At 37.7% G+C, this 16,839-nt stretch overlaps 3 protein-coding genes and 1 pseudogene across 6 annotated transcripts; all 4 read left to right on the plus strand.

Moving 5' to 3' along the window:
- Window positions 1-434: 434 nt before the first annotated feature.
- Window positions 435-4,395, plus strand: LOC110757957 (G-type lectin S-receptor-like serine/threonine-protein kinase At1g61500). The gene is made up of 7 exons (XM_021959708.2): window positions 435-1,888; window positions 1,973-2,080; window positions 2,318-2,514; window positions 2,607-2,817; window positions 3,204-3,441; window positions 3,622-3,772; window positions 3,880-4,395. Exons 1-7 carry the CDS (start codon window positions 556-558, stop codon window positions 4,177-4,179), a joined length of 2,538 nt encoding a protein of 845 aa, XP_021815400.2. The 5' UTR covers window positions 435-555; the 3' UTR covers window positions 4,180-4,395.
- Window positions 4,396-4,992: 597 nt separating this feature from the next.
- Window positions 4,993-8,895, plus strand: LOC110757985 (G-type lectin S-receptor-like serine/threonine-protein kinase At1g61490). Of its 2 annotated transcripts, XM_088252715.1 has the most exons (7): window positions 5,006-6,418; window positions 6,512-6,619; window positions 6,720-6,916; window positions 7,026-7,236; window positions 7,673-7,910; window positions 8,201-8,351; window positions 8,430-8,895. In XM_088252715.1, the coding sequence occupies exons 1-7, from the start codon at window positions 5,128-5,130 to the stop codon at window positions 8,727-8,729; spliced, it is 2,496 nt and encodes an 831-aa protein (XP_088108841.1). In that variant the 5' UTR covers window positions 5,006-5,127; the 3' UTR covers window positions 8,730-8,895. The 2 variants fall into 2 exon arrangements, with proteins under 2 accessions (XP_088108842.1, XP_088108841.1); XM_088252716.1 differs by lacking the exons at window positions 8,201-8,351; window positions 8,430-8,895 and adding an exon at window positions 7,404-7,414 and having other exon boundaries at window positions 4,993-6,418; window positions 7,688-7,904.
- An 814-nt stretch (window positions 8,896-9,709) lies between these two features.
- On the plus strand, window positions 9,710-11,650 carry LOC148295324 (G-type lectin S-receptor-like serine/threonine-protein kinase At1g61430; annotated as a pseudogene). Its single transcript, XR_015835461.1, has 4 exons — window positions 9,710-9,878; window positions 10,355-10,549; window positions 10,714-10,864; window positions 10,972-11,650. The product of XR_015835461.1 is annotated as a G-type lectin S-receptor-like serine/threonine-protein kinase At1g61430 (transcript).
- Window positions 11,651-12,163: 513 nt separating this feature from the next.
- On the plus strand, window positions 12,164-16,802 carry LOC110752881 (G-type lectin S-receptor-like serine/threonine-protein kinase SD1-29). Of its 2 annotated transcripts, XM_021953640.2 has the most exons (7): window positions 12,171-14,508; window positions 14,601-14,708; window positions 14,884-15,083; window positions 15,173-15,383; window positions 15,694-15,931; window positions 16,052-16,202; window positions 16,305-16,802. In XM_021953640.2, the coding sequence occupies exons 1-7, from the start codon at window positions 13,218-13,220 to the stop codon at window positions 16,602-16,604; spliced, it is 2,499 nt and encodes an 832-aa protein (XP_021809332.2). In that variant the 5' UTR covers window positions 12,171-13,217; the 3' UTR covers window positions 16,605-16,802. The 2 variants fall into 2 exon arrangements, with proteins under 2 accessions (XP_088108840.1, XP_021809332.2); XM_088252714.1 differs by lacking the exons at window positions 16,052-16,202; window positions 16,305-16,802 and having other exon boundaries at window positions 12,164-14,508; window positions 15,707-15,925.
- Window positions 16,803-16,839: the final 37 nt, after the last annotated feature.

Below are 16,839 nucleotides of genomic sequence, written 5' to 3' on the forward strand. Positions count from 1 at the left end.
ACTTCCATTCTCAGAATATGTATCTTGTACCTTGCTCTGTTAAACATTTATGAAGTAGGCACCTCAAGAATCAAATCTGTTATACATTGGTCTGATTGAAACATCCCTTGCCCTCAATACATCCAAGTCCAAGGTAGTCATTGAATTTAAGCAGAGAAGGGAGCTGCACATAATAGTCAGACACTGATAAAGGTAAGCATAGACTTTGTGCTCCCCTGTCCAGACAGGAGAGCCATTGACTGAGATGGGCCATAACATGGGGTTCGCATTGATCAACGGCTCCCTATGCACGCATAGATTAGTAGACTACATTAATCAGTCAAAATATCTCCACAAGGAGCCAAAATCTGTTTCAAGGTTTTCTGCGCTTGACTTTAAAATTCAATTTTTTTTTTCATAATGAAGTTTCCTAATGTGCTTCGTCCATGTTGATGTTGCGTAAGAAAATTAACAGGCATCAAATGTGAATCCACTTGCTTAGATATCATCTGAATTTTATACCAAAACAGTGTTTTATTTCAGTATTGCTTTTCTGGACAACATAATAGGATTTAAATGGGTATTATTAGAGCTGAAACTATTGCTAGTGCTTTAAATTCTTCCATGTTTTTCCTATTCTTCTTCAGCTTGCTTCTGTCACAGCACCATTGTGCTGAAGTTTATGACATAACTCCTTCACAACCATTATCACAGGGACAAAACCTTGTCTCTCCTGGCCACATTTTTGAACTGGGTTTCTTCAGTCCTAATAACTCGGCTAATAAGTATGTGGGGATATGGCACAAGGATATATTTCCTCGTAAAGTTGTATGGGTGGCCAACAGAGAAAATCCTATTGCAGCTTCAGACACCTTGGCTAGTTTGACAATTAGCAGCAGTGGGAATTTGGAGCTTGTAGATGGCAAACAGAATTCTATTTGGTCAACCAATATTTCAGTGCCATCTAAAACTTCAGCTGCAGTTCTTTCAGACACTGGAAACTTTGTTGTCAAAGATGATGGTATAGCAGCTGCTGATCCATTGTGGCAGAGTTTTGATCATCCTAGTGATACAATTCTACCAGGCATGGTGATTGGATTTGATACTAAATCTGGGAAGAAGAATTTATTGACTGCATGGAAAAGTGAGAGTGATCCATCAGCTGGGATATTCTCTGCTGGACTTGGACCCCAGACTCCATCACAAGTGTTCATTTGGATTAATGAATCAACTCCCTACTGGAAAACTGGGCCATGGGATAAATCGAAGTTCATTGGTGTACCAGAAATGGATGATCGATATCAAAGTGGATTTACTCTAGTTGAGGACGTGCAGCAGGGAACAAAGTATTTTTCTTATAAGTTATTTGACAGTACTCTCTCATATCTAGACCTCTCTTATGAAGGAGTACTTACGTTTATGGTTTCAGACAATGGCAGCAACTGGTTTCATAATTGGGAGGCACCAACGAATCCATGTGACATTTATGGAACATGTGGACTTTTTGGGGTTTGCAAAGCTTCCAAATCTCCAACTCCAACTTGCAAGTGTTTGAAAGGTTTTGCACCCAAGTCACATGAGGAATGGAGGAAAGGAAACAGGACAGGAGGGTGTGTGAGGCAAACCAAATTGTTTTGTGAGAGTAACACCAGTAATTCAGTTGTTTCAAGTGGAAAAGAAGACGGGTTTAGGCAGGTGGAAAGGTTAAACTTGCCAGATTTTCATGAGTATATTGCAGATATGGATGTTGATGAGTGCAAGATAGAATGCCTAAAGAATTGTTCGTGCCTGGCTTATGCATATGTTACTAATATAGGGTGTTTGGTCTGGTCCAAAGACCTTATTGATATACAAGACTTTGCCTCTGGCAGATCAGAGCTTTTTATTCGCCTAGCTCACGGAGAATTAGGTATATGATAATATTGCTTGCACAACTCTAATGATCAATATCTTTTCTTTAGTCTAATACTTTATGTGTTCAAATTCATTTCAGGTGAAGGAAAGCCAATAAAGTTAATTGTCAGCCTCACAGCCATTTGCTTTATCGTTGTCTTGGGTGCCTTAGTTTTCTGTGTGCACAGGTTGCGAGCAAAACAAAGGGGTAAGAGAACGATATAGAGGGATATCAGCTGATGCATTACTACTTGATCTCTCCCTTCCTCTCTCTAAAATATATTATCAAATTAGCATAGCTTCCATGGATAACTTCATAAGTTCATATTTTACTTGTTGATATCCAAAACTTGATAGCCTTTCTATGATGAAGTAGGTAGGCTAATTGGTCTGACTTGTTTTTTCGCTCTGACTCGGTATTTGATTGCTATCTGTGCCAAATCAGGAAATATCAAAGTTAAAACAAAGTTCTTTCAATTCTCTGATGTGAATGAGAATTCAAGAGAGAATCTTCAAGAGTATATAAGAAAACATGATCCATCAGAGCTATTCATCTATGATTTTGACAGCATATTAATTGCAACAAACAATTTCAGCATCACAAACAAACTCGGGGAAGGAGGATTTGGCCCTGTTTACAAGGTGATTATTTATTTATTTTTCTATTTTTGAAGGAAAATATAGTATTGCAGAAGCTGCAAGATACAGACATGAATGCAATGATTAATTTGCAGGGTAAGCTACAAGAAGGGAAGGAAATAGCAGTTAAAAGACTATCAAGTAGCTCAGGACAAGGCATAGAAGAGTTCAAGAATGAGATTCTGTTGATATCCAAACTCCAACATAAAAATCTTGTTAGGATCATGGGATGCTGCGTCCAAGAGGACGAGAAGTTACTGATTTATGAGTTCATGCCAAACAAAAGCTTGGATACTCTTCTATTCGGTTAGTTTCACTGGAGGTTTATGTTTGGCTGCAGTTTCTCTTTGTTACCTGTCTACTTCTTTGTTAAACTAATATAATTGATAATCCCTTAGTTCTTTGTACTATGCTGTACTCAGGGGGCTCATAAAGATTCTTTTAGAAACAAAAACAATCAAGCAAGACAGCCCTGCAGATATAATGCTCATAGTTATTAAATGAATTGCATAATATGTGAGTTCAGTTCACTATAAAGTCGAAGAGACAATGTTGAACTAGACCTGGAATTAATTTTCAATTTAATTACATTTACACCCCTGTTTCACTATTGTTCATACAACTATGTCACTATTTTCTAGCAATTAAAGGCTGAAAATATTGGTTACATTTCGAATGTTTTCATTGATTAGATCCAGTGCGGCAACCTGAGCTTGATTGGGGCAGACGCTTCAATATTATTCAGGGTGTTGCTAGAGGGCTTCTGTATCTCCACCATGATTCTTGTTTGAAGGTAATACATAGAGATTTGAAGGTCAGTAACATTCTCTTGGATGAGAACATGAACCCAAAAATTTCAGATTTTGGACTGGCACGTATCATTCAAGGGACACAGAATCTAACAAATACTCAGAGGGTTGTGGGAACACTGTAAGCATCATTCCTTTTTCTGTTCTTGGAAGAACAACACAGCTTAACTTTCAATGTTAGTGAATTTATATGGAAGATTAGTTGCATGACATTGTGATATATAATTTTTGGTTGCATTCTTAAGATCAGAAACCAAGAAAGCAATTTTGCAAGTTAAATACTAATGAATTGATTGTGCAGGGGCTACATGTCTCCGGAGTATGCCATGGGAGGGATATTTTCTGAAAAATCTGATGTATATAGCTTTGGGGTCCTGCTATTGGAGATTATTGGTGGCATGAAGAATACCAGCTTCAGTTACTGTGACCAACAGCTAGGCTTCCTAGCTTATGTAAGTTAACAATTACAGCTGAATGTGAAATTGTGAGTTTATGAGCAGTCTCCTTCGTATGGCCTAAAAGTCTAACAATTCTACACATCCTATATGAATTTTGACAGGCATGGCACTCATGGAATGAAGGCAGGGGATTGGAGTTGGTTGATAAAGTATTGGCTGATTCATCTTCCTCATCAGAAGTAATGAGATGTGTGCATATTGGACTTCTTTGCGTACAAGACAATGCTGCAGATAGGCCAATCATGCCAGATGTAGTTTTCATGCTAAGTAGTGAGATAGATCTTCCACAACCTAAACGGCCTATATTTACCTTCCAAAACTCAGTCTCTGATCCTCAGCCAAAGTATGACAATATTTTCTCCACAAATGAAGCTACGATAACAATAATTGAAGGACGGTAAGGTAAGAAATAGAAAATTGTTACATCAAATGCAATGAGCATTCTGAAGTGTTCTTACACATATAGAAGGTTTTCTTTTCGGTGTACAAAACAACCCTTTTTTCTTGGGACCGTAAATGAAGGTTTTCCCAAAAGCAGAGACTAGCCTGGTCCTTGATTGTGTACATTGTTACTCTTGGTAATCCTTGGTTGTAACTATTGCTTACTTCTCTACCAACGAGATTTTCCATGTTAAATCTTTCTCACAAACGGAAAGGCCACCAAATCAAAGATTCTAAGGAAATATGGAACTGAGAAAATTAATTATTGATTCAATATTGAATGAAGGTTGCCAAACTGAATTATTAATATTCTAACTTGCCTCATTGGCACCACCTTCCTCTGCCCGCTGCTTTCCAATCTGAATTGCATGGTTTGCTGCAGTTTGCATGTCAAAATCACATATACATGACAATATGAAATGTGTTAATCAGTTATGAAGTAAGCTCCTCGAGAATCATTTTAGTCCTAACATCCCATATCCTAACATCCAAGCTGGTAATTGACTCGACGCAGAGAAGAGAGCTGCACATAATAATCGTCAGATCTGGATGGGCCCTACCATTGATATTTGCAGTGTGGAAGAGTTCCTTCCAGGTGGCTGAGCCATTGATTGGGATGGGCCGTACCATGGGGTTCACATTGGTTAATGGCTCCGAGTTGGCCACGAGGAGCAACTAAATGACTCATATGTCCTGGACTACAAATAGTGAACAATGTGATGTAGTCAAACTTGTCTGCGCATGACTTTTAAAAGCATTGGTAGAATTTTCTTCATAAAAAAATGGAAAAGTCAATTTTCTAATAGTGAAGATTACTAATATGCTTCACGTAGGGTGCATCTGAATTTTAGCCCAACGTAGTATTTAATTGTCACTGTTGGGTTTCTGTTAGCGCTTTAAGTTCCACCATGTTCATCCTATTCCTCTTCAGCTTGCTTCTGTCACAGCATCATTGTGCTGAAGTTTATAACATATCTTCTTCACAACCATTAGCACAGGAACAAACCCTCGTCTCCCCTGGCCGCATTTTCGAATTGGGCTTCTTCAGTCCCAATAATAATTCTGATAATAACAAGTACGTGGGGATATGGCACAAGAACATACTTCCTCGAAAAATTGTTTGGGTTGCTAACAGAGAAAAGCCTATTGCAGCTGCAGACACCTTGGCTAGTTTGGCAATAAGCAGCAATGGGACTCTGGAGCTTGTAGATGGCAAACAGAATTCTGTTTGGTCAACCAATATTTCAGTGCCATCTAATACTTCAGCTGCAATGCTTTTAGACAGTGGAAACTTTGTTGTCAAAGTCAGTATAGGAGCAGCTGATCCATTGTGGCAGAGCTTTGATTATCCAAGTGACACACTTCTACCAAGCATGCTGCTGGGATTCGATAGCAAATCTGGAATGAAGAAAGTTTTGACTGCCTGGAAAAGTGAGAGTGATCCATCAACTGGGATGTTCTTGGTTGGACTTACACCACAGGTGCCATCACAGGCTGTAATTTGGATGAATGGATCAACTCTCTACTATAGAACTGGGCCATGGGATAAATCAAAGTTCATCGGGGTACCGACGATGGATGATGAATATCAAAGTGGATATAACCTAGATGATAATGTGCAGCAAGGAACAAAGTATTTTTCTTATAATATCCTTGACAAAACTGTGCAGGCATATATAGACATCACTTCAGAAGGTATACTGAAGCTTATGGATTCCGTAAATGGAGAGAACTGGAATCTTCACTGGGCAGCACAAAAGAATTCATGTGACAAATATGGAGCATGTGGACCTTTTGGGGTTTGTACAGCTTCTGAGTCTCCAACTCCAATTTGCAAGTGTTTGAAAGGGTTTAAACCTAAGTCACCTGAGGAATGGAGCAAAGGAAACAGGACAGCAGGGTGTGAGAGGAAAACCAAATTGTTTTGTGAGAGTAACACTAGCAAGTCAGTCACTTTGAGAGGAAAAGGAGATGGGTTTTCGAAGATGGTAAGGTTGAAAGTACCAGATTTTCATGAATATATCACGTCTTCGGATGCTGTAGAGTGCAAGATACAATGCCTAAATAATTGTTCTTGCTTGGCTTATGCATATGTTGATAATATAGGGTGTTTGGCCTGGTCCAAAGACCTTATTGATATACAGAAGTTTTCGTCTGGCGGAGTAGATCTTTTTATTCTCCTAGACCGTGCAGAAATAGGTAAACGATGATAATATTGCTTGCACTGCTTTAAGTAGAAATATCTTTTCTTTTCTGTCTCACACTGTTTGCATTACAACTTCATTTTTTCAGATGAAGGAAATCGAACGAAGTTAATTGTCAGCCTCACAGTTACTGGTTTTATTAGTATCTTGGGTGCCATAGTGTTTGGTTTGCACAGGTTGCGAGCTCACCAAAAGGGTAAGAGAGAGCGGGGGATGCAATTCATTTGTGTAAGCTAACAAAGAAATTTTATGGTTTGATCTGACTCAGTTTTTGATTGTTATTTTTGCCAAATCAGGAAAAATCAAAGTAACAACAAAGTTCTTTAAAGTGACTGATACTACTGAGACTTCAAGAGACACTCTTCAAGAATATATTAGAAACCAAGATCCATGGGAGCTATTCATCTATAATTTTGATAGCATATTAATTGCTACAAACAATTTCAGCATCTCAAACAAACTCGGGGAAGGAGGATTTGGTCCAGTTTACAAGGTTATTATTTATTTCTTTTGTCTCTTTCTAAAGGAAAATATAGTATCACAACATCTACAATTCTACACAACTACAAGATAAGGACATGAATACCTTGATTAATTTGTAGGGTATGCTACAAGAAGGGAAGGAAATAGCAGTAAAAAGACTATCTAGTAGCTCAGGGCAAGGGATAGAAGAGTTCAAAAATGAGACATTGTTGATGTCCAAGCTCCAACATAAAAATCTTGCTAGGATCATGGGCTGCTGTGTCAAAGAAGATGAGAAGTTACTGATTTATGAGTTCATGCCAAACAGAAGCTTGGACACTCTTCTATTTGGTTAGTTTCACTGGACTTTATCTTTGTAATTTGCCTACTAACTTAAAGCCACAAATGAATTCACATGAACTAAATGTTCGGGCACAAAGAATCAAAATTATTTTCGATTGATGCAAAGAATCACTGATTTATTTGCAATACAAACGGTCAAGCAAGACATCCTGCAGATTTAACGCTCATAAATGTAAACTGAATTGTATACCACATGAGTACATTTCAGTTCTTGATAAAGTATAAGAGACAATGTTGAACTAGACCTGAAATCAATTTTGAATCTGATTACACCCCTGTTTCACTATTGTTCATATAAATGCGTCAGTATTTTCTGTAGCAATTTGAGGTTAAAAATCTAGTGACAGTCAACGTTTTCATTGTACAATGCATGGGATATGTGAAAGAAACTATTGGTTATATTTTGAGTGTTTGCATTGATTAGATCCAGTGCGGCGACCTGAGCTTGATTGGGGCAGACGCTTCAATATTATTCAAGGTGTTGCTAGAGGGCTTCTTTATCTCCACCATGATTCCTATTTGAAGGTAATACATAGAGATTTGAAGGTCAGTAACATTCTCCTGGATGAGAACATGAACCCAAAAATTTCAGATTTTGGATTGGCACGTATCGTTCAAGGGACACAGAATCTAACAAATACTCAGAAGGTTGTGGGAACACTGTAAGCATCATTCCCTTTCCTATTCTTGGAAGAACATCAAAATTTAATTTTCAATGTTCAGCATAGGGCCATAATGCCATTCATATCAATATATTAGTGAATTTATACGGAAGCAGCAGAGATAACATGTAGGAAATCTAGCTGTACCATTCATTTTATTTAGAGCCCTGCAATCTTAACTGAAATATTAGTTGCATGCCATTAGGAGATAAATTTTGTGGCCCTTTTCTTAAGACCAGAAACAAAGAAGAAATATTGTCAGTTAAAATACTACTGAATTGCCTTTGCAGTGGCTATATGTCTCCGGAGTATGCCATGGGCGGGATATTTTCTGAAAAGTCTGATGTCTATAGCTTCGGGGTCTTGATATTGGAGATTATTACAGGCAGGAAGAATACAAGCTTCTATTACTATGAACAACATCTAGGTTTCCTAGCTTATGTAAGTTCACAGTCGAAATCTTATAAGTTGTTAAACAATCTATATGAAGCTAAATACATATATATGAAATTTTGTCAGGCATGGCACTCATGGAATGAAGGCAGGGGATTGGAGTTGGTTGATGAAATATTGGCAGATTCATATTCCTCATCAGAAGTGATGAGATGTATGCACATTGCGCTTCTTTGTATACAAGACAAAGCTGCAGACAGGCCAACCATGCCAGATGTAGTTTTCATGCTAAGTAGCGAGACAGATCGTCGACAACCGAAGGAGCCAATATTTACCTTCCAAAACTCAGTCTCTGATCCTCAACCACAGTCTGAAATTATTTTCTCAGCAAATGAAGCTACCATGACAATGATCCAAGGACGATAAGCAATATCAAGTTTTTGCATCTAGTGATCTTTGGCCATTCTGTATAGAAGTTTTCCTTTTGGTTTAGAAAACAACCCCTGTTTTGTTTTAGCATTTTTTCTTGGGAATTGGTATAGTGAATGAAGAAACTGATTATTCCATTTAATATTCAAGGTCCATTTGATTAGATTTGAAAATTTGAAAAATTTATTCATATTGATATTGAATCAGATTGATTTCTAAAAAAAAAAGAAGTCAATATTCAACGTTCGAAACCTACAAACAAACACCCAGTTGGATTATTGTATGTTTAATATACAATGCCTTTTTGTTTTGACTGTTGACCTGGAGCCTTTAGAATGATTATAAAGCTTTTTGAATGTTCGAAGACCCCTGCCCGCCTCCTCCTGAGCACTAGGGCTGTGCAGGATCCAAACCAATCCACTAAAACCGACCAATCCAATCCAATCCAATCCAATTTTCATTGGTTTCGACAACATTGATGGATTGGATTGGATTAGAAAAATAGAAATCCAATTGGATTGGATCGGATGGCGGATCAAGAATTGAAAATCCAACCTAAACCGAACCAATCCAATATACACATTAATATACTTTCATATTGTATAATATTTACATTTCATCTTGTTTCTCACTAATATATTAATCTTACTTTCGAAAAAATCAAAACGTTAACATATTAAATATAATATTATAATAATTTATATTAAAAATTAATATATTAATGTCATATCTTTCATCATATTGAATTTTGAATTAAATGTTATGACAGATTATGAAGTTTTTTTTTATCATAATTATTTTTTCATACAAACCGATCATCCAATCCAATCCAATCCAATGTACATTGGATCGGATTGGATTGAATCCTGACATCCAAACACATTGGATTGGATTGTAAAATTTGTAATCCAATAGAAGATTGGATTGGATTGGATTGGTAAAAAACCATTGGTTTCGAACCGATGCTCACCCCTGCTGAGCACTCTAATCTCAAAGAGAGAGGTAAATATGCGAAACCAATTAACTCAGACTGGCTCGAGACAGGGACCAAGGACGACAGAGATTGACCCGCTGTAACTCGTTAATACGGCTCGGTGGAAAAATGGCGACAAAGATTTGACTTTGTTTGGCTGCGGTAAATTTGAGGTTCGTAGCAACTTCCCACGAATTGTTTGTTTTTTCGGAAAATATTTCGTTTTTCTTTCTTTTGTGATTTCTTTATAGATACCCAAATTTTTATATTCAGTCAATTTGAATTTATATTCATAACTGGTCATATTAAGCAAAAAATTTATAGCATTATCAAATGTACAAGTAGCTTTCTAGACATTATTATTTTTTCTTTTGGCTGGTCGCCCAAGGATTAATAGTAATGGGTACATCAGTAAGGCAGGCCCCAACATGATTTTGTAAGCATTGGTGGAATTTTCAATGAAGTTTCTGATGTTATATCTGTTAATAATAAAATATATATATATATATATGCTCATTACTATAGGCTTAATATCACAAAATGTCCCTAAGGTTTACGAAACTATCAGATTGCATCTTTAATGTTTTTTTTGTGTCATTCGTAGTTCTTAAGATTAGTATGTGTGCTCACAAATGGTCCCTGCCATTAGGTACCTTAAAAAAACTCCGTTAGTTTGCAGACGTGACATATATATATCACAAAACATCCCTGAGGTTCATGCACCTTTCACAAATGGTCCTTGCGAAATTTTGGACATGAACCCAAAAATTTCAGATTTTGGATTGGCACGTATCGTTCAAGGGACACAGAATCTAACAAATACTCAGAAAGTTGTGGGAACACTGTAAGCATCATTCCTTTTCCTATTCTTGGAAGAACACAGCTTAACTTTATGTGGAAGATTAGTTACATGGCATTGAGATATATAATTTTTGGTTATTGCATTCTTAAGATCAGAAACCAAGAAAGCAATTTTGCCATTTAAATACCAATGAATTGATTGTGCAGGGGCTACATGTCTCCTGAGTATGCCATGGGAGGGATAATTTCTGAAAAATCTGATGTATAGAGCTTTGGGGTCCTGCTATTGGAGATTATTGGTGGCATGAAGAATACCAGCTTCAGTTACTGTGACCAACAGCTAGGCTTCCTAGCTTATGTAAGTTAACAATTACAGCTGAATGTGAAATTGTGAGTTTATGAGCAGTCTCCTTCATATAGCCTAAAAGTCTAACAATTCTACACAACCTATATGAATTTTGTCAGGCATGGCACTCATGGAATGAAGGCAGGGGATTGGAGTTGGTTGATAAAGTATTGGCTGATTCATCTTCCTCATCAGAAGTAATGAGATGTGTGCATATTGGACTTCTTTGCGTACAAGACAATGCTGCAGATAGGCCAATCATGCCAGATGTAGTTTTCATGCTAAGTAGTGAGACAGATCTTCCACAACCTAAACGGCCTATATTTACCTTCCAAAACTCAGTCTCTGATCCTCAGCCAAAGTATGACAATATTTTCTCCACAAATGAAGCTACGATAACAATGATTGAAGGACGGTAAGGTAAGAAATAGAAAATTGTTACATCAAATGCAATGGGCATTCTGAAGTGTTCTTAAACATATAGAAGGTTTTCTTTTCGGTGTACAAAACAACCCTTTTTTTCTTGGGACCGTAAATGAAGGTTTTCCCAAAAGCAGAGACTAACCTGGTCCTTGATTGTGTACATTGTTACTCTTGGTAATCCTTGGTTGTAACTATTGCTTACTTCTCTACCAACGAGATTTTCCATGTTAAATCTTTCTCACAAATGGAAAGGCCAAAAAAAGAAAGGCCACCAAATTAAAGATTCTAAGGAAATATGGAACTGAGAAAATTAATTATTGATTCAATATTGAATGAAGGTTGCCAAACTGAATTATTAATATTCTTACTTGCCCCATTGGCACCACCTTCCTCTGCCCGCTGCTTTCCAATCTGAATTGCATGGTTTGCTGCAGTTTGCATGTCAAAATCACATATACATGACAATATGAAATGTGTTAATCAGTTATGAAGTAAGCTCCTCAAGAATCATTTTTGTCCTAATTCCGTACCCTAACATCCAAGCTGGTAATTGACTCGATGTAATAGTCAGACCTGGATGGGCCCTACCATTGATATTTGCAGTGTGGATGAGTTCCGGGTGGCTGAGCCATTGACTGAGATGGGCCCTACCATGGGGTTCACATTGGTTAATGGCTCCACGTGGAGCAACTAAATGAATCATTCTCATGGGCCTTTCTCCATTGCGAATTACATTGATGCGGATTCAATACGGATTTCTATTTTGATCCGTTAGATGGCTTGGGCGGTGGAGATTTAACACAAATATCTGACTTTGCACTGCCATTTGAGAACAGAGAAACAAGATACCATTCATCCCATGCTTTCTCTTTCTCATTTCATCTCTTCAATGTTCGATTTTTTTCATCTCTCCTTTTTAGTCAAAATATATCAATGGAGGAGGTATGGCAAATGGGGCATGGACTATCTTACCCATTGTGATTGCAATTAGAAGGGTTGGCTTCCTTGTTTGATTCACTGGAGTGGAGATGGATCCCTTGTGAACAAAATCATGCAGCTCGAATTGGTCTCGGAGCAGTGGTTGTGCAAACTGATCAGCAAAATACTACTATTCTTCCCCGTGCTTTTCTGAGTTCTCTTCCCACCTGAAGAGTTTTCCCAAGCTTTACTACATACCAATAGCTCAAAGAACATAAATTTAGAACCAAAATATATCACACCAGACTAAAGTGAAGTGCAATCGATGACAGCAAACAAAAGCTTCTCCACAAACAAAGAGTTCATTTTTCTCTGGTTTTTATTTTTACTAACACAATTGGGTTTGGTTTTTATTTTTTCTCGGTCTGAAACAGGGGTTTGCTTCTTAGACAATGATTTCTGAGACGAGTTTTTAGAGCTGATTTTTTCAATAATTTATGGGTTTTTTTTCTTTCTTTTATGTCATTGTTTATTGAATCCATGAATCCCTGATATATATTGACTCAAAAAGAGAGCTGAAAAAATTGAACATGGAGGAGATGAAATGGGAAAGAGAAAGCATGGGCTGAGTGGTCTGTTGTTTCTCTGCTTCTCAAATGGCGGTGCAAAGTCAGATATTGGTATTTTTTTATGTCTTGTTTGTTGTGTTAAATCTCCACCGCCCAAGTCATCTAACGGATCAAAATAGAAATCCGTATTGAATCCGCAATGGAGAAAGGCCCTCATTCTCATAATGTCTTATTATATGTCCTGGACTACAAATAGTGAACAATGTGATATAGTCAAACTTGTCTGCGCATGACTTTAAAAGCATTGGTAGAATTTTCTTCATAAAAAAATGGAAAAGTCAATTTTCTCATAGTGAAGATTACTAATATGCTTCACGTAGGGTGCATCTGAATTTTAGCCCAACACAGTATTTAATTGTCCCTGTTGGGTTTCTGTTAGCGCCTTAAGTTCCACCATGTTCATCCTATTCCTCTTCAGCTTGCTTCTGTCACAGCATCATTGTGCTGAAGTTTATAACATATCTTCTTCACAACCATTAGCACAGGGACAAACCCTCGTCTCCCCTGGCCACATTTTCGAATTGGGCTTCTTTAGTCCTAATAATTCCACGAACAAGTATGTGGGGATATGGCACAAGACTATATTTCCCCGCAAAGTTGTTTGGGTGGCCAACAGAGAAAAGGCTCTTTCAGTTACAGACACATTGGCTAGTTTGACAATTAACAGCAATGGGAACCTGGAGCTTGTAGATGGGAAACAGAGTTCTATTTGGTCAACCAATATTTCAGTGCCATCTAATGGTTCAGCTGCACTTCTTTTCGACAGTGGAAACTTTGTTGTCCAAGATGATATAGGAGCTCAATTATGGAGGAGCTTTGATTATCCTGGTGACACACTTCTGCCAATGATGTTGCTGGGATTCGATAACAAATTTGGAAAGAGGGATGTATTGACTGCCTGGAAAAGTGAGAGTGATGCATCAACCGGGTTGTTCTCGGTTGGATTGGCACCACAGATCCCAACACAAATGGTCATTCGGATTAATGGATCAACTCCCTACTGGAGAAGTGGGCTATGGGACAAAGCAAAGTTCCTTGGCATACCAGGAATGAATGATGAATATCTAAGTGGATTAAATCTAGATGATAATGTGCAGCAGGGAACAAAGTATTTCTCTTTTTTCTTTAACAGAATTCTGGCATATATGGAAATCTCTTATAAAGGTACACTAAAGCTTATGTATTCCGAACATGGTGAGAACTGGAATCTTGACTGGGAGGCCCAAAAGAATCCATGCGACCATTATGGAATATGTGGACCTTTTGGGGTTTGCAAAGCTTCCGAGTCTCCAATCTGCAAGTGTTTGAAAGGGTTTAAACCCAAGTCACAAGAGGAATGGAGCAAAGGAAACAGGGCAAGGGGGTGTGTGAGGAAAACCAAATTGTTTTGTCGGAGTAACACAAGTCAGTCAGTTCCTTCAAGAGGAAAACAAGATGGGTTTTTGAAGATGTCAAGTGTAAACCTACCAGATTTTCATGAGTATATTTCGAGGTACAGTGCTGAAGATATTTCGAATTTGGGTGCTGAAGAATGCAAGGTAAAGTGCATAGGTAATTGTTCTTGCCTGGCTTATACACATATTAACAATATAGGGTGTTTGGTCTGGTCCAAAGACCTTATTGATATTCAAGAGTTTGCCTCTGGGGGAAATGATCTTTTTGTTCGCCTAGCACATGCAGAATTAGGTAAGTGATAGTATTGCTTGCACAACTGTAATTAGCAGTATCTTTTCTTTTCTCTGTCACCTACTTTATGCGACACAAATTCATTTTTCCAGGTGAACGAAAGCAAATAAAGTTAATGGTCAGCCTCATAGCTGTTTGTTTTATCAGTATCTTGGCTGGCATAGTGTTTAGCTTGCACAGATTGCGATCTAACCAAAAGAGTAAGAGAATGAGGTCGAGCGATGCAATTAATGCATTAGCCCATGATCTCACCCTTCCACTGTTTGAAGTATTAATCAAAACAGTATAACTTCAATGCATTACATTATAAGAGCATATTTACTGCTTCTTTGTTTTTCTCTGACTTCGAGTTTGGTTGCTATATTTGCAAATCAGGAAACGTCAAGGTAACACCTAAGGACTCTGAAATGGCTGATACGATTGAGACTTCAAGAGACGCTCTTCTTCATGAATATATAAGAAAACATGATCCATCAGAGCTAGTAATCTATGATTTTGATAGCATATCAATTGCTACGAGCGATTTCAGCATCACAAACAAACTCGGAGAAGGAGGATTCGGGCCTGTATATAGGGTGATTATTCTTTCTTTTTTTTCTTTTCGAAGGAATATATATAATGATACAGACATGAATGCAATGATTAATTTGTGGACCTTGTGTAGGGTAAGCTACAAGAAGGGAAGGAAATAGCAGTAAAAAGACTATCTAGTAGCTCAGTACAAGGTATAGAAGAGTTCAAGAATGAGATGCGGTTGATCTCCAAACTCCAACATAAGAATCTTGTAAGGCTCATGGGTTGCTGCATTAAAGATGATGAGAAGCTACTAATTTATGAGTTCATGCCAAACAAAAGCTTGGATACTCTTTTGTTCAGTAAGTTTCACTGGCACTTTATGTTTGGCTGCAATTTCTCATTGTTACCTATCTTTCTTCAATATCACTGGGAATCTATGAGCTTTTCCTAGAATGCCGAGCTTAGGGGAACTATTAACTGATATGCACAATCTTTGAGTACAGTTTAGCTCTTCAATATATCACACCTACCTGTTTAAGCCCCGCTTACTAGTGTTCTTACAACTGTGTCTCTATTTTATAGCAATTAAATCATTGTTTTCATTGTACTATATGCACCAAATATATGAATGACGCTACTGATTTCATTTCAAATGGGTGAATTGATTAGGTCCAATGAGAAGAGCAGAGCTTGATTGGGCTAAACGCTTCAATATTATTCAAGGTGTTGCTAGAGGACTTCTTTATCTCCATCATGATTCCTGTTTGAAGGTAATACATAGAGATTTGAAGGTAAGTAATATTCTGTTGGATGAGAAGATGAGCCCCAAAATTTCAGATTTTGGATTGGCACGTATCTTTGAAGGGACACAGAATCTAGCAAACACTCAGAAGGTTGTGGGAACTCTGTAAGAATCATTTCTTCCCTATTATCAGCATTGTTATTTCCCAACTAAATTTCTAACGATTTTTAGCATGTTATCAGGAATAATAATAATAAGTTGGTGGATATTGAATTTCCTGTGCAGTGGCTATATGTCTCCGGAGTATGCCATGGGCGGGATATTTTCTGAAAAATCTGACATATATAGCTTTGGAGTCTTGCTATTGGAGATTATTGGTGGCAGGAAGAATACCAGCTTCTATTATCATGACCAAGAGCTAGGCTTGATAGCTTATGTCAGTTCACACTCTAAATCTTATAAATTGTTAAACAATCTATATGAAGCTAAATACAATAGAGTCTAACAATTGTAGCCAACATATGTGAAACTTTTTCAGGCATGGCACTCATGGAATGAAGGCAGGGGATTGGACTTGGTTGATGACGTCTTGGCAGATTCATATTCCCCATCAGAAGTGATGAGATGTGTGCATATTGGTCTTCTTTGTGTACAGGACGATGCCGCAGATAGGCCAACCATGCCAGATGTAGTTTTCATGCTGAGTAGGGAGACAGATCGCCCACAACCTAAGCGGCCTATATTTACTTTCCGAAGCTCAGTCTCTGATCCTCAACCACAGTACAACAACATTTGCTCCGCAAATGAAGATACCATAACACTGCTTCAAGGACGATAAGGAATTGCAGGCAATCCTTGGTTGCAACAATTTCTTCTCTTCCCTAGCTTCGTACCCTTGTCCCACCAATGTTTTTTTTTCTGAAAATCTTTCCTTTTTGTTTCTTCTGTGATTTCTTTATAGGTATGCAAATTGTATATTTAGTCAAATTGTTTATATTTCATAACAGGTTATAAGCAATACTAGCAAAGGTGCCCACACGATGACGCGTATTAAAACTGTATAAAATATGTAA

The sequence above is a fragment of the Prunus avium genome, chromosome 4 (assembly GCF_965620075.1).
Source record: "Prunus avium chromosome 4, drPruAviu1.hap1.1, whole genome shotgun sequence".
Lineage (NCBI taxonomy): Eukaryota > Viridiplantae > Streptophyta > Magnoliopsida > Rosales > Rosaceae > Prunus > Prunus avium.

What these genes read in the sequence shown, in the direction of transcription:
- LOC110757957 (XM_021959708.2), top strand. Translation starts at nt 556, where the DNA reads ATGGGTATTATTAGAGCTGAAACTATTGCTAGTGCTTTAAATTCTTCC. An exon ending in GATTTGGCCCTGTTTACAAG is followed by an intron (nt 2,515 to 2,606) that starts GTGATTATTTAT and finishes ATTAATTTGCAG; the next exon opens with GGTAAGCTACAAGAAGGGAA. An exon ending in CTTGGATACTCTTCTATTCG is followed by an intron (nt 2,818 to 3,203) that starts GTTAGTTTCACT and finishes TTCATTGATTAG; the next exon opens with ATCCAGTGCGGCAACCTGAG.
- LOC110757985 (XM_088252715.1), top strand. Translation starts at nt 5,128, where the DNA reads ATGTTCATCCTATTCCTCTTCAGCTTGCTTCTGTCACAGCATCATTGT. An exon ending in GTTGCGAGCTCACCAAAAGG is followed by an intron (nt 6,620 to 6,719) that starts GTAAGAGAGAGC and finishes TTGCCAAATCAG; the next exon opens with GAAAAATCAAAGTAACAACA. An exon ending in CTTGGACACTCTTCTATTTG is followed by an intron (nt 7,237 to 7,672) that starts GTTAGTTTCACT and finishes TGCATTGATTAG; the next exon opens with ATCCAGTGCGGCGACCTGAG.
- LOC110752881 (XM_021953640.2), top strand. Translation starts at nt 13,218, where the DNA reads ATGTTCATCCTATTCCTCTTCAGCTTGCTTCTGTCACAGCATCATTGT. An exon ending in CCTAGCACATGCAGAATTAG is followed by an intron (nt 14,509 to 14,600) that starts GTAAGTGATAGT and finishes TCATTTTTCCAG; the next exon opens with GTGAACGAAAGCAAATAAAG. An exon ending in CAGAAGGTTGTGGGAACTCT is followed by an intron (nt 15,932 to 16,051) that starts GTAAGAATCATT and finishes TTTCCTGTGCAG; the next exon opens with TGGCTATATGTCTCCGGAGT.